This window comes from Carcharodon carcharias, chromosome 31 (assembly GCF_017639515.1).
Source record: "Carcharodon carcharias isolate sCarCar2 chromosome 31, sCarCar2.pri, whole genome shotgun sequence".
Lineage (NCBI taxonomy): Eukaryota > Metazoa > Chordata > Chondrichthyes > Lamniformes > Lamnidae > Carcharodon > Carcharodon carcharias.
In genome coordinates this window covers 6272435-6299505 of record NC_054497.1, presented here as the reverse complement: position 1 = coordinate 6299505, position 27071 = coordinate 6272435, and the positions used below count along the sequence as shown (strand labels likewise).

At 47.9% G+C, this 27071-nt stretch overlaps 1 protein-coding gene across 4 annotated transcripts; it reads right to left on the bottom strand.

Moving 5' to 3' along the window:
- Positions 1-502: 502 nt before the first annotated feature.
- Positions 503-24329, bottom strand: LOC121271734 (tumor protein p53-inducible protein 11-like). Of its 4 annotated transcripts, none has more exons than XM_041177937.1 (7): positions 24008-24329; positions 18891-19083; positions 15904-15962; positions 13493-13541; positions 8473-8572; positions 1895-1996; positions 503-1061 (listed from the first exon to the last, which is right to left on the bottom strand). In XM_041177937.1, the coding sequence occupies exons 2-7, from the start codon at positions 19017-19019 to the stop codon at positions 928-930; spliced, it is 573 nt and encodes a 190-aa protein (XP_041033871.1). In that variant the 5' UTR covers positions 19020-19083; positions 24008-24329; the 3' UTR covers positions 503-927. The 4 variants fall into 4 exon arrangements, with proteins under 4 accessions (XP_041033871.1, XP_041033870.1, XP_041033873.1 ...); XM_041177936.1 differs by lacking the exon at positions 24008-24329 and adding an exon at positions 23838-23979; XM_041177939.1 differs by lacking the exon at positions 24008-24329 and adding an exon at positions 21433-21650.
- Between the last annotated feature and the right edge of the window lie 2742 nt (positions 24330-27071).

Sequence of the window (27071 nt, the reverse complement as noted above, 5' to 3'; positions counted from 1 at the left end):
CCCCCTCTCTCTATTACCCCTCTCCTCTCCCTCAGTTTTCCTCTGTTACCCCTCCCCTCCCTCTGTTACCCCCTCCCCTCCTTCAGTTTTCCTCTCCCCCTCTCTCTGTTACCCCTCCCCTCCCTCTATTACCCCTCTCCTCTCCCTCAGTTTTCCTCTCCCCCCTCTCTATTACCCCTCTCCTCTCCCTCAGTTTTCCTCTCCCCCTCTCTCTATTACCCCTCTCCTCTCCCTCAGTTTTCCTCTCCCTCTCTCTCTGTTACCCCTCCCCTCCCTCTATTACCCCTCTCCTCTCCCTCAGTTTTCCTCTCCCCCTCTCTCTGTTACCCCCTCCCCTCTTCAGTTTTCACCTCCCACTCCCCCGTTACCCCTCTCCCTCCTTCAGTTTTCATCTCCCTTCGCTCTATTACCCCCCTCCCTCTCCCTCCGTTACCCCTCTCCCTCTCCCTCTGTTAACCCCTCCCCCTCCCTCTGTGACCCTTCTCCCCTCCCTCAGTTACCCCCCTCTCCCTCCCTGGGTTCCCCCTCAGCCTCCTCACGAGCAGCTTCCTGGTTCTTGGAACTTCTCCCCTGCAGCCACTGAGATGAAGCCATGAGCAAAACACTCATGTGGAGGGGACCCACTCCATACAGTAACATTAACTGGTGACACACATGGATCAGCCATCACATACCTCCAGGACTGGCAGTATGGCTTCTCCTCTGAGGATGGGATTGACCTTCATGCCACAGCTAAGGGGGCTGCTGGCTGTCTAAGATAGGGAAGAGTCCCAATCTTCAACGTAAACATCTGAAGCCTCAATGGGTGCTGCTGCCTCTGGATGGCACAGGGTCGGGGGTGGGCAAGGGGTGACGGGGCCCCTTAATTCAACTTGTTTAGATTCACACACGGGAAGCCTTGGCCAAGAGTCTCTGTTGGTCGATGTGTTAGATTTTCTTGGGTTTCCGTCCGACTTGTGAGTAATAGAAAAGTGAAAAGATCCCAAATAATGCATAACTTAAAAGCAAGGCTCCCGCATCCTGGGAAAATAGGCCTTGATCCACAGCTGAAGCCAGTGTCACTGTATGAGGAAGCAGAGAGAATTAAGGGTTAAAGGGTCCCCTGAACTTGCATCCGTACCAAATCTGTAACAAGTGGAACTCAATCGGTAACCATTTTTAAAGCTGACCCCAAAAATATTGTTTTTCGATCCATACCAGACACTTGCTTTCTTGTTTTCTAAGGCCTTGGCGGCTCGGTCAGTAATACTCTGGCCTAAAGAGCCAGCAACTCCTGGGTTCCTGCACCATTCCAGCGTCTTGAGCACAAAACCCAGGCTGGCGCTCAATGCATTACAGAGGGAGTGCTGCACTGCCAACGGAGACCTTAAAGTGAGGCCCTGTCTTGCATTTATATAGTGCCTTTCGCAACCTCAGGAGAGCCCACGGTGCTCACAACCAATGAAGTACATTTGAAGCGTAGTCACTGTCAGAATGTAGGAAACACAGCAGCCGATTTGCGCACAGCAAGCTCCCACAAACAGCACTGTGATAATGACCCAGATAATGTATCTTGGTGATGTTAGCTGAGGGATAAATATTGATCCTGGAGGAGATAATCCCTGCTCTTTGAAACAGTGCTACGGTTTCTCTTACATCCACCTGAGAGGGCAGACGGTGGAGGGTGGCGGTGGGGGGGGGGGAGCGGAAGACAAGATTGTACCTCTGACAGTGCAGCACTCCCTGAGTGCTGCACTGGGAGTGTCGGCCTGGATTGGCTCCAGTCAACACCGACCAGGAAACTTGCACTAATAATGTTGATCTGTGGCCCTCTTACTGGGCCAATTGTGCTTGCTGTGAGTGGAACACTTGGACGCAATACAGTAACAAAGTGTGAGAACTCGAGTATACATACCCAGAAACTGCACAGCGAAATAGCATGTCTCCGACAGGAGAGTCCATCGAATAATCACCTTCTCCGATGTGTAAAAGGCACTCCATAGGATCAGAGAAAAACCTTTACTCGAAAAAGAAACACCTTAGTTATGTTTTGGAAACACCCCAACAGGAAGAACAGGGGATGTAATAATACCGAGACAGGCATGACTTATATAGTGGAAAAACTCAGCAGGTCTGGCAGCATCGGCGGAGAAGAAAAGAGTTGACGTTTCGAGTCCTCATGACCCTTTGACCGAACTGCTCAGTCGAAGGGTCATGAGGACTCGAAACGTCAACTCTTTTCTTCTCCGCTGATGCTGCCAGACCGGCTGAGTTTTTCCAGGTAATTCTGTTTTTGTTTTGGATTTCCAGCATCCACAGTTTTTTGTTTTTATGACTTATATAGTGTCTCCTTTTATTTTATGTGTGCATTGCAAGCAGGAGGAGGTCTTGTGGCAGAGTGGGTGGTGTCCCAGCCTCTGAGGCAAAAGTTTCGGGTTCACGTCTTAACCCAGGACTTGATGGCCGAGGAAGGTGCGTCCGTAACTCGGCCAAACAGGCTGAGTGCCAGCCCGCGAACCCTTCCAACGCACGCCACTGGGAGGCGGTAAGAGTGGGAGCCACGTCATGGGAAGAAAATGAGAGTCTCTGCTACCACTACCCACAGCTCCGGACTACAACGTGCAGGTAAAATCGCCCGTTGCCGCGGCAACTCGGGGCCACGTGTGGGGTCGTTGATTCAGCTGGAGGCTCAGCGAGTGTGGATCGGATTGGCGCTGACAGCATGGCGCTTGATTTCCCTGTTCATGGTGGATGGATTCAGGACCTGCCCATGGTAGAGATCATGGCACTCTGGGCTGGACCTGCCTTTGGGCAGAGAGCTCAAGAAGAAGGAGAGAAATTTTCCACGTATAGGAGCAAAGATGAAACAACATGTATTAGCCATACAGCACTCGATGAAGATATATTGTGCCCTCTTCCTTTCTGCAACCTGCTCTTGCGCTACAACAATAACTTGCATTTGCTTACCATCATTAACGTAGTAATATGCTCGAAGCCACTCCACAGGAGCGTAACCAGAGAATAAAATCGACACTAAGCCAAAACAGGAGCTGCCATGGCGTGAGCTTACTTAACGCTGGGTTGAAAGGGTATGTTCTAAAAACCATCTTCAAGGCAGTGAGAGGTGGAAAGTGGAATAAGTTTAGGGAGGGTCATTCCAGGGCCTGGGACCTCGGCAGCTAAAGGCTTGGCTGCCAAGGGCAGGATGGAGTGAGTGGAAGAATGACAGGGGGCCAGAGCTTGGACAAAGGCAGAGTCCTCTGCGGGTTGCTGGGCTGCAGGAGGTTATAGAGACAGGGAGCAGCGAGGCCATGGAGGGATTTCAACACAAGGATGAGAATTTTAAACTCGCAATGTCGATGGATCAGGAGTCAATGTGGTGAATGAGCACAGGGAGCGAATGGGTACACGAGCCAACCTTGAGACACACGCAAACTCCAAGGTGTCGGATTATTCCCTTTGATGAGATATGTACTGTACACGTAGCACAATTAAGACTGAGACAGTTAGCTGTGCAGTCTTGGATAGGAATGAATTGCTCTCTTTTACCTGGCACAAAAGAACAGCAACTGAGGCCAATCTTCTTTAGCTCTCTGCCCAAAAGACACCATGACTTCCACCACAGGTAGAGCAAGGAGGCAGGTCCCAGATCTACCCCACTAATCACATCCACACCAGCCAACTGAGCCAACCAGCACCCCCAAGGGGTCAACGTTTGCCTGTGACAACATACACTTCTCCAGACATGTTGTAGTCCAGAGCTGGGGTGGGACTTCAGCCCAGGGCTTGTGGCTCAGAGGCAGGGACAGTAACCATTACACCACATGACCTCTTATTGAGGCCACTCAGAAACTGCAAATAGTTAAGAGGTTGGTAAACTCTGATCCCAACTTTCACGGGCAGCATAACTGCAATACATACCTAAAGAGGACGACTTAAGGGTCACCCAAAATTGGTCCTCCAGTACAAAATAGGCAAATGGTGACCATCCTGATACCTCACCCTAGGGGCCCAGAGCGACCTTGGCTTGCTGGGGGAACAGGGTAGGTCCTGGGATAATGGAAGGAGCAGAGGTGAATGAAGGAGTGGGGTGGGGGGGTAGATGGGGAGGTTGATATTGATGCCTGGCAGCAGACCTGCAGTATCGCCATCCAGCCAATAGGAGCATCCCCTGTTCCTCATAAACTCCATATTCAGGTAAGTTAAGAAAATGCTCTGCAAGTTAGGCTGCTGTGCAAGTCGCGGGGTGCAAACCCCGCCTCGATTTTGACCCATTTCCGAGCAGGCTCCTTAAGTAGGTATTAGGCCCCTCGTTAGCATGTAGAAGGGGCCTTAAGCCTGTTTGACCTAAGTGGCCAAAGATTTCTGAACATCGTCTGTGCCAATAGAAATTTGGATGTATTTTGAGCCCCTTGGGCCACGAAATTGGACCCATTTTTCTCCCATTTTGTGCCTGAGATAAATAGGGTCCCCGACCTGTATTGGTTTTAGGAATTTCTATTAGTGTTGCAAGTGAAGTTGTTCCTTAGAGCTAAATTTCACTTCTGAATTCTGCCATTTCACCTGAAGCATTTGATTCTTGTAATGAAATGAGAATGGTTATTTTTTTTAAGAAAGCCTATTGTGTATTACTCTTGATGGTGTGCTCTATTATAAAACCCTGAAAGGAATACCTTGGCCTGAATTGTTAGCTTGGTGGGCGAACGCGATCGGCAGGCCTGGGATTGGCCAGGAAATGGACCGCCGACCGCGATTGGCTCCCCGGCCACGATTTCACTCTGGCTGGCCAATTAACGGCCAGCCGGTGTGGAGTGGGTGCCGAAAAGCCCACCGCTGCTGGGGGTGGGGGGCAGCTGGGGGGTGGGTGGGGGGGGGGGGTGGTGGGTGGGTGCGGTGGTGAGCAATGACGTCACTGTGGGTGTGGCCGAGCACTGACAGAAAACTCCCCGAAGGAGAAGAGCTGCCTCAGGGAGCTGCAGAACCCGAAAATGTTCCTATAAAGTTTTTAAAAAGCAGATAAGAAACCTCAGCCACCCCCCCCACCCCAACCCTTGGATGAGGTTTGCCGAAAAATGTAAAGGCTGACTGGCCGATTCACCTGTCCGCCAACCCTGAGGTTGGGCGGTCGATGTAATATGACAGACAATTGTGCCGTCAATGGTCTTAATTACCCTCTTAATGCCCTCTTAATTGTCAGCGGGCGTGTGCCGGCCGAGTCAAGTATCGCACGAGTGCACGCCCTATCAGGTCAGGTGGGGGTGGGGTGGGGGGAGGCGTACGCCTGCTCGATCGATGTAAGAATCAGGCCCCTCGTTCCCCTTTCACCTTGTGCGTACCGGACAAGGACGGGAGCTCTCATGTCAACTGGAGGGGCAGCCGTTTGGCACGAGGAGGTAGAACGTTCCGTTGGACAAGACAACCTTGGGGGCGGGATGCTTGAAGAGGTCAACTAGAGACAGGACAGCGTCCAGGGTTAGGGCCTGGGGGAGCCGCTTGTTGCTGCTTTGTCCAGTTTGATACCAAACAGCCTCGGATGGTGTCCTACTCTAGCGTTTATGTGCATTGGCTTCCACTGTGGTTTTCCTGACATTTGTTGCACCCCAATCCCCAGTAAAGACTGATAAATACTTAGCACTAACCTTGTCCCCATATACAGCCAGTTACCCCGTAAGGTTCAACATCCCTTTCATCGGAGTTGATGACGATTCCCATTAAACCAGCTGCTGACAGAGGGCCCAAGCTGCGCTGGGAGCTAAGGCTACTTATTCAAACTAGCAGGGGCCCGCCAAAACATTGCAGTGAAATTTGTACCTTTATTGGAACAGATCTTCATTAAGTCTCCAGCCATTCCATCACATGACTGCCCAGGAATCTCTCCTACTCTTACCACCTGCCATTGGCTTTTGTTGGAAAGATTCACAAGTTGTTACTCAACCTGTCTGGCTACGTTATGGATGCACTTTTCCTGGCTGTCAAGTGCTGGGGTGGGCTGGAGTTTTTTGGGCCAGAGGCAAAGAAACTTCCTGCTGCCTCACAAGGCCTCCTATTGAGGCCAATCATCAGCCTCAAGTAGTCAAGAGGTTGGTAAACTTTGATCCCATACCATTCCATCTCTCTCTTGCCATCCCCACTGCATTCCTTTCTTCCCTCACATATCATCCCTGCCCCATTCCCCATCCCACTCCCTCTTCCTATAGGCACACAGGAGCAGGAGTAGGCCATTTGGCCCCTCGAGCCTACTCCGCCTGTCACCTAGATCGTCCAGTCCCACCGAAAATCAATGGACTTTTGGCTGGGCTGCTGAATCTGGTGTGGCGTGTCCCACTATGGCTCACACCTAGAGTGCTGTGTACAGTTTTGGTCTCCTTATTTAAGAAAGGCCATAACTGTGTCAGAAGGAGTTCAGAGAAGGGGTTCAGAGAATGGCCTTCTCCTGCTCCAAATTGAGATGTTTGTATGTATGTTAGATCACAATTTATCTGCATCTTAACTGTGCATTGATTTGCCTTAGGTCTGTAATCCTTAACAGGCTTTTCTGACCAAAGAAACCCATCAACCTGAGTCTTCAAATTTTCAATGAACACCCCATCCCCACCTCCCCAACCCCCCACCCTCAACCCACCCACCCAACCCCCCACCCCAACCCACACCCCCCACCCCATCCCCCACTCCCACCCCACCCCCCACATCCCCACACACCCCATTCCCCCCCACTTCCCCCACCCCCACCCCTCCTCCATTCCTCCACCCCTCCCCCATCTCCTTCACCTCCCCATCCCCACACCCCACCCCCCCATCCCCCCCACCGCACCCCACACCTCCACCTCCCCCTCCCCCACCCCACCACCCCATCCCCTCCCACTTCCCCCACCCTCACCACACCCCCTAGCCCACCCCACCACACCCCCACCTCCCCCACCCCCACCCCACCACCCCATCCCCTCCCATTTCCCCCACCCCACCATCCCATCCCCTCCCACTTCCCCCACCCCCCCACCCCTCCCCCATCCCCCCACTCCCCACCCTCACTATCACCCCCACCCCCTCCCCATCCCCCACGCCCACCACACCCCTCACCCCACCCCCCACCCTCACCACACCCCCTAGCCCCCCACCCCACTCCTTCCACCGGTAGCGAGTCTGAGTGGTCCAAGGCACCGGATTAAGGCTCCAGTCTCTTTGGGGATGTGGGTTCAAATTCCACTGCTGTCAGTAATCCTTTGAGTTTAGAAGAATGAGAGGGGATCTCATTGAAACATATAAAATTCTGACAGGGATGGAAAGACTGGATGCAGGGATGATGTTTCCTCTGGGTGGGGGGCGGGGGGGGGTGGTGTTGGGGGGGTGGGGGGGGGGTTGGGGGGGATGGGGGGGGGTGGGGGTGGGGGTGGGTTGGGGGGGGGGGTGGGTTGGGGGGGTGGGGGGGGGCCAGAACAAGGGGTCACAATCTCAAGATATAGGGTAGACCATTTAGGACTGATATGAGGAGAAACATCTTCACTCAGAGGGTGGTGAACCTGTGGAATTCCCAACACAGGAGGCTGTGGAGGCCAAGTCACTGAATATATTTAAGAAGGAAATAGATGGTATTTTGGACTCTAAAGGTGTCAGGTGGTATGGGAAGAATGTGGGAGTATGACTTTGAGATAGAGCATCAACCATGATCATACTGAATGTCGGAGCAGACTCAAAGGACCATATGACCTACTCCTGCCCCTAGTTTCTATGTTTCACCCAGCCTCAACAGCTTTTTGGGGGAAAAGAGTTGCAGATTTCCACTAGCCTATGTAGAAGTGCTTCCTGACATCACCCCTGAATGGCCTCGCTCAAATATTAAGGTGATGCTTCCTTGTTCTGGACTCCCTCCCCACATTAGGAGAAATAGCCTCCTTCTATCTATCCTATCAAATTCATTAATCATCTTAAACACCTCAATTATACCACCTTCCATACTCAAGAGCCTACAAGTCCAGCCTATTTAGCCTTTCCTCATAATCTAACCCTTTTAGCCTGACCTGAAAACTCTATAAATCTTTAACTACGCCCCACTCCACCCCCCCCACCCCCACCCCACCCCACACCCCACCACCCCCACCCCCCAGCCCCACCCCTTCAGTCTCTCCTTCTCTCTACAATCTACAATAGGATGAACTAATCAAAACTGCTCCATATTCCGCCCTGGTGTGATGTAGTCAGGAAGCTTGTCTATGGCATTCGGAGTCACAAGCACAGGCATTAATGGCATCTTAATTATATGAAGATGCTCAGGTGAAGGGCAATGTTTAATTAAGTACCTAAAGCACTTATAAAGAGAGACTGCTGGGATATTGGGTTGGTAGGTAGGAGACAGAGATATGTAAGGCTGCATTCTGTAAATAAACCAACTATTAAAAAAGGATTTGCATCTAGTCTCAAACTTTAAGACCTGACTTGGGATCCATTTATCAAAAGTTATTTCTCAATTAGCATTTTAATTTGTGACTTGCCACCTACTGAGCAGAGTGCCACCATGGAGTCGGAGAGATGCTTTGCAGGACAACCTGTACTCTTCTTGGAACAGCCAACCATGCAACATTATAGGACACACCAGGGCCTAAAGCAGGAAGAAAACAATACATTAAGTCTCGGGCTGTTCAGGGAAAGGAACCTTTTCATGTTTAGAGTGTCTCGCTTCTCTTTTCAAATAAAGACCCTCTACCCACGGCTCTGTGTCATTACCATACTTGGGCATAATCCTCCACTCACTGCATTTTGCTGTAGAAATATTATTGCCTTTGAGGGGAAACTTTGCTATAGTTTCTGTCATGAGTTCTATTTGCCATAGTTCATAGAGACTCTGTTTAAATAGACACTTTCGCTGAGTAAATGAGCTGTTTGCAGTAGTGAAATGTTTAATTGGACCCCTATTTGTTGTTTGCTGAGTAAACAGACTTTATTTACTATAACTTAGGTTGCTTGTGGTAACTCCTGATGTTAGATAAACACCATTGAAAACACAGTGGCTGACACAATGGTTTCAATATTTAATACAATGTCTAACTCCTGGTTAGATTCCTGAATTCCATGATCATATGTTGTTGATCCAGAGGACAGATTTTCTCTCGGGCCCCTGGCGATGCTATCAGGATACTGCCCTCTAGGTGGCACTACTGCTGGGGAATTTAAATTCAATAGATTAAATAAATCTGGAATAAAAAGTTAGTGTACCAGTAATGGTGACCAAGAGAGTACCGGATTGTTATAAAAACCCATCTGGTTCATTGATGTTCTTTAGGGAAGGAAATCTGTTGTCATTACCTGGTCTGGCCTAAACGTGACTCCAGACCCACAGCAAGGTGGTTGACTCTTAACTGTCTTCTGAAATGGTCCAGCAAGCCACTCAGTTGACAAGATGGCGATTAAGGATAGATCTAAGCATTGCCCCTTACCAGCGACAGCCACAACCCAAGAACAAACAAAGAAAGCTCTTTATTGTGTACCCACGCTTATTGCTTTTTACTATAATCACCTTGTGCTGATATTAATTGTATTATCGCAGATGTTGTTAAGATCATTGCCAATGTTGCACCTCTGTGGCTTTGACTCCTCTGTATGTGCTGTGGTTAGGACCAGCATAGTTAATAATAACTATCCTTTCGACTGAGACATGTAGGACAGTTTAAAATGAGCTAAATTAAACCTAACACCTAAAACCCTATATAAAGGTGTACTTTATCTGTATAAGTTCATACAAACAAGGGAGTTGGGACTGTGTGATAGCCTTCAATTTGTATGGGTTAAGTGTAGACATTTTTTGTTAATACTTGCTTTTGGTCTCTGTGAATGGATGTGGACGTTACATAACAGATTTGAAATGTGGGCACGGTCTTGGCTGATAATTCATACCAGGCCAATCTCCGTATGGGGGAACAGTCGGTGGAGGATATTCTGTGGGGAATTTTATCAGCTGCTGGGATACCGTTTTGGTGGCGGGGAGGAGGAATTTTGGAAAGGTGTGCGCTGGGTTATCTGCCTTATGCGATCGTGCCTCCGCGTGATCTTGCCGGAGGCTGGGTGAGCTCAACATCAGCCACCTGACCGGCAGCAGGTAGTCAACTGTCAACAATTAAATGCCCCCTTTGGGGAAATTTGGAGATGCTGCTAGGACCTTCCTAGTGGCCGACCGGGTGGGCAGAGAGACTTTCTTTACCACACCCTCCCTGGAGCTGGGGGTAGCAGAGGTGCACAGCTGTGGCTGCAGGCCCCTTGTAGACAGCTCCCCCTCCACACTGTTGGCCTGGCAGCAGTGGCCACAGTCCATTGTTAAGCATTTAATAGTCTTCAGTGAGACCCTCTGTCTTGAGGTCATCTACAGCTGCAGCGTCCACCTCGGCCAGTGGGATATTCTGGCCACTCTCAATGTTGGAATCTCCCATTGGCCCTCACACCTGTCCTCTGCCCCTGATTAACCTGTTAACTGGTGACCTCTGGGAAGATTGCACAAGTGAGCCAACCTCAGAAACCGCTGGCAAGATAGAACCATAGAAAAGTTACAGCACAGAAGGAGGCCATTTGGCCCATCTTGTCCATGCCAGCCTGAGGACACCCAGGTGCCCTTTCTAATCCCACCTTCCTGCACCCGGCCCATAGCCCTGCAGCTTACAGTACAGATCCAGGTACTTTTTAAAAGAGTTTAGAGTTTCTGCCTCTACCACCAACTTGGGCAGCGAATTCCAGACACCCACTACCCTCTGCGTAAAAAAGTTCGTCATCATGTCGCCCTTAGACCTTCTGTCACTTATCTTGAATCTATGTCCCCTGGTTCTAGAATTCTCCACCAAGGGAAACAATTTTATCCTGTCCACTCTACCTATTCCCCTCATGAGATGAGGGGGTAAGATTCCCCCTTTGAAATTCCTACTTTGAAAGAGAAGGAAGAACTTGCATTTATATAGCGCCTTTCATGACCTTATGTCACCCCAAATAAAGCTACATTTTAGTATTTTAATAAGTGGCAAGGATGACATTAAACAGATACCCTACCATTTCCTGGTGTTTACACTGAATGTTTGGCTCACCCTCTACACATTTGTCTAAAATAGCCAGGCAGGATCAGCTGGTGTTTGATACGGAAGTGAAGAAAATAGAGGCTGGGAAGCTGGTCACCCCCACTCTGGAGTTTAGGACGAGGGAGGTCACAGTCTCAGGGTAAGGGCTCAGTCATTTAGGACTGAGATGAGGAGAAATTTCGTCTCTCAGAGGGTTGTGAATCTTTGGAATTCTCTAGCCCAGAGAGCAGTGGACGCTCAGTCAAGACTGAAATCCTTAGTGTTTTAGACTTTAAGAGATGTAGAAATAATGCGAGAAAGTGGAATTGTGATAGAAGATGTACCAAGGCCTTATTGAATGTGGGGGGAGCAGGCTCCAAGGGCCATATGGCCTAATCATGCTCCTATTTCTTTTGTTCTTAGGTCATGTTATGTAACTGGCTCATGGGTCCCGAAGACTATGCAGCAGATAGTTTTCATCCTGCCCTATTTTGCGTGAATCACAGGGATGTAGACAATGGGGTTTCCACGGTGACAGCAGGTGACATTAGTGGTCGACCGAAGCACAGCTCCAGAAGCCTGTGCTGACCGGGCAGAGAGGAACATCCTTGGAGCTTCCTGAGACTCTGCCTGTTTGGGTTCTAATCCACCACGGAGGCAGTGGCAAAATGGCAGCCAAACTCCACTGTTAGGCATGGTGTTGCCAGCAGTTGAGGAGATCGCTTGCAGTCCTTGCATGAATGTTGTCAGCTGTAGATTGAGGGCAACACTCTCACCTCTTGAGTCAAGGTTGTGGTTTTAAGCCCCACTCCAGAGACTTGAGCACATAATCCAGGCTGACACTCCAGTACTGCACGGGCAGAGATATCTTTGTTCGGATCAGATGTTAAAACTGAGGCCTCTCAGTAGGATGTAAAATATCCCATGGCACTTTTTCAAGGAAGTGCTGAGTTCTCCCCGGTGTCTAGGCCAATATTCATCCCTCAATCAACATTACTAAACACAGATTTTCTGGTCATTGTCTCATTGCTGTTGTGGGAGCTTTCTGTGTGCAAATTGGCTGCTGCTTTTCCTACATTGCAACAGTGACTACACATCAAAAATGCTTCTTTCACTGTAAGACGCTTGGGAAGGTTTCAAATCATGAATGGCGCTATATAATTTTTTCATTCTTCCTTGGCTTTCACCTTATTATAATCTTTAGAATGATTGACCTAAATGGAGTTGGTGTATTTGGTGGGCGCTTTTGTGTTTGGCCAATTCCCCTGGCAGCATGAGGCAGATGGCAGTCTGGATCTCCCTGACCGAGATGGTGTGGCCGTTTATTGTATTGAAAAAGGTGCGAGGCCTCGGAGGTGATGCGCTCGAAAATATCGACAATGAAGGAGTTCGTAACACTCATGGCCTAGGACGAGGCCCTGGTGGAAGGGTGGACCTGGGTCAGCATCCTGTACACCTAAGTGGAATAGCTCTGCTTGCGAGATTTCCTCCGCTTCTTGGGCGGTTTCTTGGTGACTTTAGTCAGCGACTGTTTCGATGTCTCGAGGGACGCACCGCCCTTCACCGCAGCTGCCACCTCAGGCGTTCCACTCAACTTGGGCCAACCCTTATTATAGGTGTACTGCACTGCTGCTCTGTGAGGGGTGTAACCTGGAGTGCAAAGTGAGGGGCAGCCCCTTATGATATCATGAGCATCGTTTCAACTTCATCTGCCTTGCAACAATGCTGGGCTCCTCCACTTGCCCCTCTCCTAGGCAACGTATCAGCCTTGTAATCCCACTCATGATCCAGAGGCGTGAGTTCAAATCCCGCCACAGCGGCTGGGGAATTTAAATTGAGTTAATTAAGTTAACCTGGAATAAAAAGCTAGTGTCAGTAATGGTGACCAGGAAGCTACCAGATTGGTGTTAAAAAAATAATAATCTGGTTCATTAACATCCTTTCAGGCAGAGCTTAGGAGAAGCAGTGGCTTAGTGGTAATGCCATTAGGTTAGTAACTTATTAACCTTGAAACACAGGTTGATGCTCTGGGGATATGGGCTCAAGGCCCACTGTGGTAGTTGATTGAATTTAGGTTCGATTAATAAAATCTGGAATTGAAGCATTGACAATGGGTTACTAATGTCCTTTAAGGTTGGAAGGAAATCTGCCAACCTTACCTGATCTGGCCTACATGTGACTCCAGAACCACAGAAATGTGGTTGACTCTTAACTGCCCTCTGAAATGGCCTAGCAAGCCACTCATATATGCATGGACACTAAGTACTGGCCTTGCTGGTGATGCCCAACCACATGAATGAATAAAAAAACCTTCACGATCAAGCCTTCAGTTATAAAACTATCACTTAGAAGATGATGGGATCCCCTTTCCTGGTATTGTTGCTTTTGGCTATTCTCTTGAATTATATAAAACACTTGTTGCAAGGAACCTATTTGCAAATCACCAATTATATACAAACGGTTCATGTCAAAGATCTTGAACTGACCAGAATTCCAACAATGGTGAATGTGACTGCAGAGAAGAGCTGCCAGTACCTGAAACGAGAAGCAATGTGCAAACTGTTATGCTGCTCACTCTGGTTGCACTTGGCTCCTGATAATTCAGCAGGGTAAGGATCATTCACTGTGTAACTGCACAGAGCTTCTGTTTAGTCAGCCAAGGTAAGAATCACTCACTATGTGACTATGTGGAGCTCCTCTTTATTCAGCAGGGCAAAGGTCACTTACTGAGTAACTTCTTTTTTGGCAGGGTTATTGTGAACTTATAGTTCAGTCTTGATTCATATTACAAAAATTCCACATTATATTTTCTTGTGTGATTATTTAGAATTAAAACTGATTGAACGCATGGAACTAGTCAGATCACAAAAAGCTGAGCAAAATTCATAAAGGAAAGAAGGAGGCTGAAGGGCGTAAGAAAAATCCCGCTGTGCAGTTTAGGACTTCACGAAGGTCCATTGGGAGTACCCACATATTGCAGGTTCAAAGGGCTCTGGGAATCCCAATCCACTCTAGGAATTAACGGAGTGAACATCCCCTTCGGAAGGAATGGGACAAACTCCTGGAGTCCAAGCAAAGCAGACGGGTTGTCGACAAAGAGGAACGAAACTCAAAGGAGCGTAAAACAGCGAATCAGATGGAGGCAACCAAGTACCCAGGGACACAATGCTATGATTTCAACTCTGAACCAACAAAAGCCTTCCCAAAGCAACTGGGACTACCGCTCCCCCAAACATAGCAAGAACGAGAGCTTGAGGAATTGTCAAGCCTCCACAACGTCTGAATTTATAACGTCAGAGACTTGGGTGGGATGGAGAGACACGGTGCGATGTGGAGAAGGGGTAGCATATAATGAAGGTGGTGTTGTAAATATGTTTGGGTAAAGACTTGGGGGGAGGTGTAGTATAAGGGTGTTCAGGTTAGTAAGGGTTAATGTATTTTTTTTATTCATCCAGGGGATGTGGACTTTGCTGGCTGGGCCAGCATTTGTTGCCCATCCCTAATTGCCCTTGGGAAGTTGGTGGTGAGCTGCCTTCTTGAACCACTGCAGTCCATGTGGTGTAGGTACACCCACAGTGCTGTTAGGAAGGGAGTTCCAGGATTTTGACCCAGTGACAGTGAAGGAACGGTGATATATTTCCAAGTCAGGATTATGAGTGACTTGGAGGGGAAATTCCAGGTGGTGCTGTTCCCATCTATCTGCTGCCCTTGTCCTTCTAGGTGGTAGTGGTTGTGGGTTTGGAAGGTGCTGTCTAAGGAGCCTTGGTGAATTCTTGAAGTGCATCTTGTAGATGGTGCACACTTCTGCTACTGTGTGTCGGTGGTGGAGGGAGTAAACGTTTGTTGATGTGGTGCCAATCAAGTGGGCTGGATGGTGTCAAACTTCGAGTGCTGTGGGAGCTGCACTCACCCAGACAATGTGGGACTGGGGAAATAGTACCACCCACATATTGATTTAGAGAGTTACATAATAGTAGACTGAGGACAGTAGTAGTCCAGCAGAAGCCAGCATGAGCACAGCACCTGGACAGGGCTGTACCTTGGAGATGGAAATAGTTTTGTATTAACAATAAACAGCTTTGTTCAACTGCACAAGACTCCAGAGGTCTTGGTGAGACAAAAAACAACCTTACAACATGGCTCAGTGGGTAGTGTGCTCCCACCTGAGTCAGGAAGTTGTGGGTTGAAGCCCCACTTCAGATACTTGAGCTCAAAGGTCAGGCTGATTCTATTGTGCATTTAGTGTGCACTGTTAGAAGTCAGTACAGCTGGAGTTCTTTACTGTCGGAGGACCAGTATTGAGGGATTGTTGCACCATCAAAGGGTCAGTACTGAGAGAGTACTGCACTGTCAAAATGGGCAGTACTGAAGGAGTGCTGCACTGTCAAGGGGGCAGTGCTGAGGTAGTTCTGCTTTGCAGGAGGGGAAAAACTAAAGGAGAGCTGCACTGTCAAAGTGGCAACACTAAGGGAGCACTGCACTGTCAAAGAGAACAGTACTGAGAGAACACACACTGTCAAAGCAGTAGGACTGAGGGAGGACTGCACCATAAGGGCTGTACAGGGGGAGTGCTGCATTGAAAAGGGGGCAATACTAAGGGAGCACTGCAGTGTCAAAATGGCATAATTGAGGGAGAATTGCGCTGTCGGATGGACAGTATTGAGGGAGTTCTGCATTGTTGAAGGGGAAAAAACTGAGGGAATGCTACATTATGAAAGGGACAGTACTGAGGGAACACTGCACTGTTGGGGGGGCAGTACTGAGGGAACACTGCACTGTTGAAGGGGCAGTACTGAGGGAGTGCTGGGCTGTTGAAAGGGGTATTGTTTGTATTGCAAAGCAGCCAACTTTTTTCAATAGAATTTAAATGCTGAGGTTTGGTAACTTATTTAATTACCTGAGGCCAAATGGCTCATGAAGAGAAAACTTGAATTCATTTCCCAACATCTGACTTATCTGCGAGAAAAAATGAATATTATTATTGTGGGTACATTATCTACACAATATGATTGACTCTCAAATCTCTCAGAAGTGATACAACTCAGCTTAGTTGTATCAAACCACTGCCCCTGCAGAGATCAAGAAGACCCAATATTACCTCTCAGGGCAACCAGGGATGGATAATAAATGATAAAAGCAAAATATTGCAGATGCTGGGAATCTGAAATAATGATTTAGAAAATGCTGGGAAGACTCAGCAGGTCTGGTGAGAGAAACAGAGTTAATGTTTCGAGTCCTGTATGACTTCTTCAGAGCTCATAATGAATGGCAACCTTGCCAGTAATGCCCACATCCTGAGAACAATTATAAAAATATAATCCTGTGAGGGATGTAGATCAAAACACTTGCACAAAACACACCCACATACACAAATACATGCACAAATACAGACACTTACACACACACGCATCACACTCATGCACTTACTTACACACAATCAATCACACATGAACTCACACTCAGAGACACATGCACACAAATACACGTGCATACAAACAGACATTCACACACGCACAAACACTTACACTGTCAATCACACATGAACTCACACTCAGAAAAACACGCACACACACAAACACAAACACACGCACACAATTACAAACACACACACTCACGCACATTCACAAACATGTGACCCTGCACTCACATTAAAACACAGGCACAGACTTACAAGCTCACACAGTCACACACTGTGACTCACTCACTCACTCACACGCACAAACACACATGCACACATGCACAAACGCATGAACCCACATACACACTTGCAGAAACCCTCCAGACCTGAACAAGTAAAAAGCCTGCTGATGAAACCATGGTAAGTCAGTTGGAAAAGAATAACAATTAATGTTTCTGATGCAGCCCTTGGCTAGATCAGGCTGTGCACCCGGTTCCTTGCCAGCCCAGATGAAGCCCAATCTTTTATCTCTTTCTAAAGAACTTTGCTTTTAATTCAGATAGCCAGCATTTTTTTAAACATGCAACAATGTGCTCATTGAAACAAGATATTTTAGTCCTGGAGAATGGAGCACGTTTCTCTTTGACGACAGAATTATCAACATGAATCGATCTGAGCTAAGATACAAAATGTTTGATGAAGAGTGAATCCACCCCTCCTGCACAACAATGTGGCTCAGCCCTGACATTAATGATATTGTAACGAGTGTAGACAGAGGCACAAAATTACAAAAAAGATTTTGAAAGATTAAGTTAGTGGGCTGTGACAGATGGATTTCAACACAGGTAAAAGTGAGGTGATTCATTTTGGATGAGAAAATAAGGTATAGAACTGAATATTGATGAAATGTCAAATCTAGGAACAGTGGAAGTCCAAAGAGATTTGGGGATCGACATACATAGATCACTAAAATATTATGGTTGGGGGGTCCATAACTTAATTAAAAAGACTATTGGAATGTTAGCCATTTTAATTAGAAGGCTTAGAATATGAAGGGGAAGAAGTTTTGCTACAGTTGTTAGACCACATCTGGTAAATTTGGAACACCATGGCTTAGAAAGGATATATTGACCTTGGAGGCAGATGCAGCTCAGAATGTTACCAGGGCTGCAAGGATTAGATTATGAGTGGAGATTATGTAAATTAGACTGGTATTCCCTAGAATTTAGTTGGTTAAAGGGTTATTTGATTGAGGTTTATAGAATTATGAAAGGGATTGTGAGGGGAAATAGTGAGAAACCTTTTCCATTGGTGAGGGAAGTCTAGCATCTGCGCTGTTAGGTGAAGTCAAACTAGGACACAGAGGCTTTCCTTGCTGGGAAATTTTATTGACTTTGTCCAGTGTCAACACTCCCCACATTCACCTAGTGTCCCAGCTATCCCCTATTTATTTGTGCTCAAATACCCATCACCTGTTTCCCTGAACAATTCAATTGGCGCTAATAAACATTAACAATGTAATTGATAAGACATTTACAGGGTAGAGAGACACAAAAAGATCAGAGCTGGGCCATTCAGGAGAGAACTTAGGGAACATTTCTTCACACAAAGGGTGGTTGAAGTGCCGGACTCTCTCTAGCAAACAGGAATAGATGTTAACTTAATTCATTTTCAATCTGAGATTGATAAGAGTTTTGCTAGCCAAAGGTATTAAAGGGTATGGAGCCAAGGTTGGGAGCGGTGGGGCTGTTGTGGGGGAGGATGAAGTCAGGATACAGATCAGCCACAATCTCATTGAGTGGCAGAACAGGCTCAGGGAACAAGGGGTGAATAGGCTACCCCTGTTCCTACGTTTCTGACCCAGAATGAGGGGTCTGGACAAGAGTAGCTAGGGAAAAGCTGATCCCACTGGTGGAAGGATCGAGAACGAGGGGGCACAGATTTAAGGTGATTGGCAAAAGAAGCAATGGAGACATGAGGAGGAACTTTTTCATTCTGGTTAGGATCTGGAAAGTGCTGCCTGAGTGTGGCAGGTTTGATGAGGCATCTAAGAGGGAATTAGATTATTATCTGAAAAGGAAGAGTGTGCAGAGTTACAGGGAGAAGAGGGGGGAATGGTACTAGGGTCAACTGCTCATTTGGAAAGCCAGCACAGACTCTATGGGCCAAATGGCCTCCTTCTGTGCTGTAAACACTCTGTGATATTGTGAAGAGCACAGGTGTGTCATTCTATCATTTCTCATGCCAGCCCTTAGGCTGTAGCTCATCTGAATGATGTACCAGCCTAGTGCAGAGTAGAGGTAGTCCAGTGCTGTAAGGGATCATGCCCATTAGGAACTGGACTGACGGTGACTAAACTCATTTTTCATGGAGCTCTTACAGAGAGGGAGAGAAATCCCATCAAGTTGAACCCAAGTTGCACAGGGCAAAAGGCCAGTCACTCACTATGCCCAAAACCTTCTCTGCACTCTAGAAGGCAGCTTTACCTTCGATCGGTGGATCTCCCCGTCATCATCTTCTCCCCCGACTCCGAGGATTTTCCTGCTCTTCAGCCGACTCACCAGGTCAGTCTGGCTGTGTTTCTTCAGTAGGGAGCTGTGCAATTTGACAGCCATCCTTGTCCTCCTCACCCCCACCCCTTAACTCCAGGATAACAGTCTGTCCTGTCACAATGCAAGCCTGAAACAAGGAAGCAAAGAGAGAGCTCAGGGGTTTTATCCTGAGGTGTAGCTGTAATAGAGAGTCTATTTATTATTTAACATGAAATAAGTCTATTATTTATAATATTTAGGCATTAAAGGCACTTCAGGCTTTCAGCTACAAGCCCCTGAAGTATTGCATTTGTCTTAAAGTGCAATAAAAATCACTGCAGCTTAATAAGCAACTCAGCCCTATTGACGTGCATTTATATAGCACCTATTACGATCTCAGGACATCCTAAAGTGGAAATACTCAGCAGCTCAGGCAGCATCTGCAGAGAGAGAAGCAGAGTTACCGTTTCAGGTTGACGACCCTTGTGGTGTCAGAATTGCCAGTTCTGTTAAAAAATCACAGACCTGAAACAGGGCACGGAATCTTCCGGTCCCGCCAGTGGCGCAAGGTGTGGTGGGGCTGTTGCGGGGGTGGGGGGAAACTTAATTTGGTGGGAGGCCAAAAATCAGCTTCCCGATGGTGGGATGAACTGTCGGAATTCTGTTCCCGGGGACCTTAAAGGTCAGTTATAGGCTGTTGAATAGGATAATCTAATAATGTAATAATCCTAATATTGGACAATGTCGGGAAGCCCTCTTACATCCACTAACACGTCAGTCATGCTTATCAAAAGGCTACCTAGCTCACATTAAAGCCCCCCCTTCCGAAATAAGTTCTCCGCCAGCGATGAATGAAAACGTTCACTTTTACGACTGTGTATAAGTAGCGCAGACCTGGTGAGAGTCACTTCTTCCAGGATTAATGATGAGTTGACGCTGTATTGTCCTCCTTGGGGGGCATCTGTCAACGCCAGCCCCTGCTTGAGACCAGGTGGGGGCCAGTGCAAGTTGCGTGCAGGGTGACCAAGGAAGGGTTAGCGGGGAAGAGTGGAGCAGTGGCTGGGCAACGGTGGAAAGGACAGGGCAGGCTGTCCCAAATGCCCTTTAAGTATGGCGCCTGGATCTTCAAACCCACGAGGCAATGGTGGGGATAACGACTTCCTGCCCCACACCCCCACCGCCCCCCCCAACCTCCCCCCCCCCACCACCCCCACCCCACACTCCCCCCACCCCCCCACCCCCCTCCCCCACCTCAAGAATCAGCGAGCTCCTCAAAGGTGCATATTTAATGAGCTGACTGGTGGGAGATTACATGGGGTCAGCTATCCCTCACCCATCACCCACAATCCTCCCCCAGAATCACTCCCACTTCCACACCCGCCACTGAGCTTAGACTTCAGGATGGAAGATTCCACCCATTAACTCCATTCCTCGCTCCCCAGATGCTGCCTGACCTGCTGAGCAGGTCTAGCATTTTCTGTTTTCATTTTCAATTTCTGTTCCGTGGTGTTTTTGTTTTTATTGCTTTGGCCAGTGTTTTTGAAGTGTAATGACTGTCTTAATGTAAGAAACCAACGTGTGCAGAGCAAAATACCACAAGCAGCAATGCGATGACGAGCAGATCATTTCTCTTCTCGTTGGTCGTTGGGTCGGGCTGCCAAGTTGGCCCTTCTTCGAAATAGCCCCATGGGATCTTTCACGTCCGCCCAAGAGGGCGGGCGGGGCCACGGTTTAAAAGACGGCACCTCCGACAGTGCAGCACTCCCTCAGCGCTGCACCGGGAGATTCAGCCTGGGTTCTGTGCTTGAGGTTGCTCTAATGGGACTTGCGAGAGCCTTTGCAGAAGGTAACTAAGAAAAAGATGGCAGACGGCAAAGAAACCACTTTGGCTCCAAGCCAGCAAAATAGCTGTGAAAATCAGCAACGTAAAACCCATAACTAAAGCCGGGGGGTGGGGGGGTCATGTCAGAAGATTGTGGCCCCTTCTTGCTTAGCATCTGAAAAATGAGAGAGTAAATTTTTGAACCCGATTCAACGCGATCCCCGGCGCTGATTAAACTCCACATTAAACACGTTGAGGGGCTCAGATTAATACTCTGTGGGATCCTAACACCTGCTAGCTTCACTCTCGCAAACACTGCCATCAATAATTGTTCATCTCTCCCTTTGCGAGTTTGTTTCTAAATGTCACGACTCCTTAGTGGTAATATAGAAAGAAAACCTACAGTGCTGTGTGCTTAATAGAGCCTTAGGCAACATCAGTTAAGTGGCAGAATCAGTCGTTACGCACAGCTACAGGAGTGACGCATGGCCAAATCAAACTGCAGCTGTTTCCTAAACTCTCTAATGTTCTTACCTTATCTTCCACAATTTACCCCCTTTTTTGCACCTTCAGCCACAGGCATCAGGAACATTCTTCAAGACTACTTAATTGGGCTTCAAAGCGCTCTGGTACGTCCCGATGTTGTGAAAGGTGCTACGTAAATGCAAATTTTACCCCTTCTCATTCACGCCTGCTGCGGAAAATTCCAAAGAACCTGGGTCGTGGCTTCCTCATGCTGTGTTTTTGCCTCTGACGTTTGTATCCGGCCAACACTGATGTGACGAAACTCTCTTCTCCCTGAAGGCTCCCAACATGAGATGATTTTCTCAGCCTAGTTCAAATGGTGTGTTGACCTTCACTGCGAGAGGACTCGAGTACAGGAGCGAGGATGTCTGACTGCAGCTATTCAGAGTCTTGGTGAGATCACACCTGGAGTATTGTGTGCAGTTTTGGCCTCCTTACCTAAGAAAGGATATACTTGTCATAGAGGGAGTGCGGTGAAGGTTCACCAGACTGATTCTGGGGTTGGCAGGATTGGCGTATGAGGAGAGATTGGGCCGACTAGGCCTGTAATCACTGGAGTTTAGAAAATTCTAACAGGGCTGGACAGACCGGATGCAGGGATTGTTTGCTCTGGCTGCCGGGGGATCTAGAACAAGGGGCCACAATCTCAGGATATGGGGCAGGCCATTCAGGTCTGAGATGTGGAGTAACTTCTTCGCTCAGAGGGTGGTGAACCTGTGGAATTCTCCACCACACAGGGCTGTGGAGGCCAAGTCACTGAATATATTTAAGAAGGAAATAGATAGATTTCTAGACTCTAAAGGTGTCAAGGAGCATGGGGAGAGAGTGGGAGTAAGGCGTTGAAATAGAGGATCGACCATGATCATATTGAATAACGGAGCAGGCTCGAAGGGCTGAATGACCTTCTCCTGCTCCTGTTTTCTATGTTTCTATGTTCCCCCAGAACACACATTAGTCTGCTCATAAGTCATCATAAATTGGCAACCACCTGAGAAGCATAAAATTGGTTGGTGTGGGGAGTAGGCGTTCCTGATACGTGGAGTTGGTGGAGTGGCGATAAGGTTATTGGACTAGTAAACCAGAGGCCCAGGTTAATGCTCTGAGATCCTGGGCTCAAGTCCCACCACGACAGCTGGTGGAATTTTCATTCAGTTAGTAAACCTGGGGTATAAAATGAGGCAACTATCATTGGTTGTTGTAAAACCCCATCCGCCTCACTAATGCCCCTTTAGGGAAGGACATCTTCTGGTCTGGCCTCCATATCCACTGCAATGTAGTTCACTCTGCATTGGCCTAGCAGCTTGGTTCAAAGGTAGTTAGGAGTGGGAAACAATTGCTGGTGTTCATCAGTGATGCCCATATCCCACGAGAGGAGAAATAATGAGCAAATTAGCAACACCACACTGATGCAGCACTGAGTGGTTTTCTGATTTTGACCTTCAGGTGCCCCTTGTTGGGGTAACAGGGAGCTTCACATTGCATGTGGCTTATTCTTCCTGCTGCAGTTTGGTGTTGGAAGTGCACTACTGCTTGGCGTTGAACGCCTCTTTCTGATCAGAATGAAACAGCTAGTGCTGGAGGGGAGGTCTAATTATATGGGGTGTTGTCCCACCCTTAGAGAGATTGTGTGGGTGGCCATTCTTTATATGTGACCCTAATCCATAGTGTCACCAAGCTATTTTACCATGGTGTGCTTCACAGACCTCCCCAATTCTGTCCTTGCATGTCCCGTCCAATCACAATTTCCAGCAAAGGTCACCAGATAGCGATCAGAAGCTGACTTTTTATTCTAACCCCCAACCTTCCATCCCCCAACCCCAGTGCTCCCACATCCTATCCTCTCAGGTACTGAGGCAGATTGTAGCACCCAGGAGCTAGCTGAAAGGGAATCAAAGCTGCGACATTCCTTACCCCAGTATGGGCACCACGCTGGATAGTGAGGAAGAAACGTCTTGCATTTATATAGTGCTGTTTATGACCTTTACAGTCACTGACGTAATTTGAATTGCAGTCATTGCTGTAATGTAGGAAACTCGGCAGCCGACTTGTGCGCAGCAAGATCCCACGGGGGGGGGGGGGGGGCGTAATGCGATAATAACAGTGATGTTGTATGAGGGATAAAATCTGGCCAGGATACTCGGGGGAGAACTCCCCTGCACTCCTTCGAAATAATGCCATGTATACCACGTTCTTAGTCTAACATCTCATCCGAAAGGCGGCACCTCCAACAGTGTAGCACTCCCTCGGTACTGTCAAAAAGTTGATTATTCAGACCCTGGGCATGTAAACACGGCTTGTATTGATGGCACAAGTGAGGCACGTTGTCTGGCATCATTCCTGGTGCTGAGTTTACTAAACACTACCCTATCATCTACTTTCTGGTGGATCAGGTGTTATCAAAGCTTGTGATAAAGTGGTAAGATTTTAGTTCAAACCAGCTTCAAAACAGGAAAGAAATTAAAAGATTCTCCCATTGGGAGCTCATACTTCTGCTGGCACTCACCAGAGGTAACAATTAATATAAATATTTCATTAGAAAATCAAAGTGTACATACCTTTTCACTTGTGGTCAGGGTTCATGCTAAAATTTCTAAATTTATTGTGCTGTAATGATTCCCCTTTGCTCCGTTTCCAATGGCTGGTCTTGCTGTGGGTTTTTATGAGTGTTCGAGACGGAAAGAGATCATGAGAGACAGACGAGAGACAGGCAGAGACACAGACTTACCTTAAAGTGTGGAATAGAGGTGCAGTTCAAGATGTAGCCGAGCGTACCTATCTGATCCCTCTGCATGAAAGCAATCTTATTAAAGGTTCTTGACACGAATGCTCTATCCTTTCCTTTGGCGCCTAATCCCTGGGATCTCAACGGGACCAAATACCTGGCAAGTGTTCGATTCATGAGGCCCAGGCTGACTGGTACATTAAGCTTTGTATGCATTAAACAAATGAGGCAAAATAGAATCTGTACTTGCTAAACCTACACTGGGCCCCAGTTGGGCCACACCTTAATCTTAAAATTCTCATCCTTGTATTCGAATCCCTCCATGGCCTCGCCTTCCCCTTGTCTGTCAGTTCCTCCAGCCCCCTAATCCTCTGAGATCTATGCACCCCTCCAAATCCGGCCTTCTGCACACTACTCTGATTCCCATCGCTCCACCATTGGTGGCCGCACCTTCAGCTGCCTGGGCCCTAAGCTCTGGGATTCCCTCCCCAGACATCTCCACCTCTCACTCCTCCTTTAAGAAACTCCTTAAAGCTGACCTCTTTGACCAAGGGTATGGTCACCTGTCCTAAAAACTCCTTTTCTGACTCAGTGTCAAATGTTGTTTGATAATACTCCTGTAAAATGCTTTGGGGTGTTTAACTGCATTAAAGTTGCTATACAAATGCAACTTGTTGTTGAATTGGGTCTGTTCAAAGAGGCAATGTGTTATGCACTTCCCTGTACATAGTTTGAAGGGAATGTGCCTGAGCATGTTGCAATGTGTTGAGTTATTATTTGTTTTGTAAGTAGCAAGCAGTTTGTATCATGTTCTCTCCCCACATATCTCTCTCTCGATCTGTTTTTTCATGTGTTTTACTCATTAACTGAAGTTGTTAACTCTCACTGGGTTATGGCTCCATAGGCATCGAACATCCCACAGCGTGTTGGTTAACCCTGCGTAACTTGTCTAGCTTGTTACTGACCCACTGGTGCCTTTCACGTCCTTTAGTGCCTTGGTCACCCACTGCAACACCCTTTGCAATCAGGTCAGCTGTAGCACAGTTGGTCATAACTCAGCTCTGGGTCAAGTCCTGCTCTGAGGGAGTGCTGCACTGTTGGAGGTACTGCCTTTCAGGTGAGACGAAACTAAGCTCCTGCCTGCCCTTTAGGGTGAAGGTAAGAGGCCCCATGGTATCATTTTTGGTGAAGAGCAGAGGGAGTTCTCTCCGGTGTCCAGGCCAATAGTTGTCCCTTAATTGATAATGCAAAAGTGAATGCCCTGGTCATTATTGCGCTGCTGTTTATGGGAGCTTGCTGTGCGCAATTTGACTGCTGTGTTTCCTGCATCACGACAGTAACTACACCTCATAGAAGAAGTGCTTTATTGGTTGTGAAGTGTTTTGTGGCAGCTGGTAGTTGTGATAGGTGCTATATAAATGTAAGTTTTTTTTTTCCATTGCTGAGAGACTGCTGCTCTTTGTGGTTGGCTGAGTTCATGGCAGGTGGGTGTTAAAAGCTGTTGTGGGAAAATTAAGATTTTCCTCTGTGGTTTGTAAAGCTTTCTGCTATATACAGGGTGGTGTCCTTTCTGATCTTTTGCTCCTCTAAGCTATAGAAGCATAGCAGAAATTCACTACAGCCTGAGGCTGACACTCCCAGTGCAGCACTGAGGGAGTGCTGCACTGTCTGCTGTGCTGTCTTCCAGGTGAGACGTTAAACCCAGACACCACCTGCCCCCTCAGATGGATGCAAAAGACCCCACGACCACTTTTAAATGGACTGCAGCGGTTCAAGAAGGCGGCTCACCACCTTCTCACGGGCAATTAGGGGTGGGCAATAAAAATGCTGGCCTAGCCAGCGACGCCCACATCTAGTGAAGGAATGAGAAAAAGGTTCGGGAGATGGCTCCCCGGTGTCCTGGACAGTATTTATTCTTCAATCAACTCCACCAGAACAGATTATCTGGTCTTTGTCACATTGCTGCTTCTGGGAGCTTGCTGTGCGCAGATTGGCCGCTGCATTTCCTAACATCACAGCAGGGACTACACCTCTAAAACACTTCACTGGCAGTCAAGTGCTTTGGGATGTCCTGAAGCTGTGACAGGCGCTATAGAAGTGCAAGCCTTTCTGCCTTTTAAAACATTCATCAAGTGCACACTTGAACTTGTTGCCAGACTCAATAAAGCTTGTACCAGCAGTTGGATTACAAGCTGTTAAATGCCGTAGATTACTGAGCTATATAACTCAGCTTTCTACATCAAAAGAGTTCAAGCAGAACAGCGCAGGCATCAGAGAATTTTTTTTTCTCTCTCTGCAAACCAGCCTCCTGTTCTTAGCCACTTGCTTGTGTTGTTTATTTCTTGTTCACTACTGTCTCAATGTGAGTCGAACCTGCAACTGCAGACTGGTGAGGAGGGGGGGAGGGGTCGAGGGGGTCGAACAGCGAAAATGGCAGTTCAGGGAATGTCGAGTGTGAGTGAGATTGAGAGGCTGCTGAGATCCGATGTCTGGGACCACGCTGAGAGGTGCAAAGTCTGCAGAATGGGGGGGGTGGGGGGGGTGGGGGGGGGTGGGGGGTTGGCGGTGTGGGACTGAGCCAGACTGAAATTGCTTTTGTTCCAAATTTTAAAATGAAAAAAAAACAGTCGGAGTGCAGCTCGGTCGCGAAACAGGTAATTTTGTCATTAGTCATTTTCACGTGTTTCGCTTCTTACTATCAAACGGATTGCCACACGGAATGCAAAACAGTCACAAAAAGAACTCGCATTTCGGTAGCGCCTTTCACATAGTAAAATGCCCCGAGATGCTTCGCAACAAAACTTAACTCGCACAAGGGTGCTGAGCAAAAGCTGGTTCAAAGATCTGGTATTAAGGGCCAACTGAAAGGAGAAATGTGAGGTAGAGAGAGGGAGAGCTGGAGGGGTTTAGGGATGGAATTCCAGAGCTTTGAGCCCAAGGCGGCTGTGAACACGGCCGCCAATAGCGGAGCGATTAAAATCGAGGAGACTCAAGTTATATGAGCACAGAGATCGCAGAGGTTTGTGGGTCTGGAGGAGATTACAGGGATAGCGAGGGGAGAGGCCAT

Excerpts from the sequence above, each read along its gene's own strand:
- LOC121271734 (XM_041177937.1), bottom strand. The coding sequence starts at position 19,019 with ATGGCTGTCAAATTGCACAGCTCCCTACTGAAGAAACACAGCCAGACT. Across the intron at positions 15,963-18,890 it reads GGGAGATCCACCGATCGAAG|ATAAGTCAGATGTTGGGAAA; the intron begins GTAAAGCTGCCT and ends TTTTTCTCGCAG. Across the intron at positions 13,542-15,903 it reads CATGAGCCATTTGGCCTCAG|GTACTGGCAGCTCTTCTCTG; the intron begins GTAATTAAATAA and ends TTCTCGTTTCAG.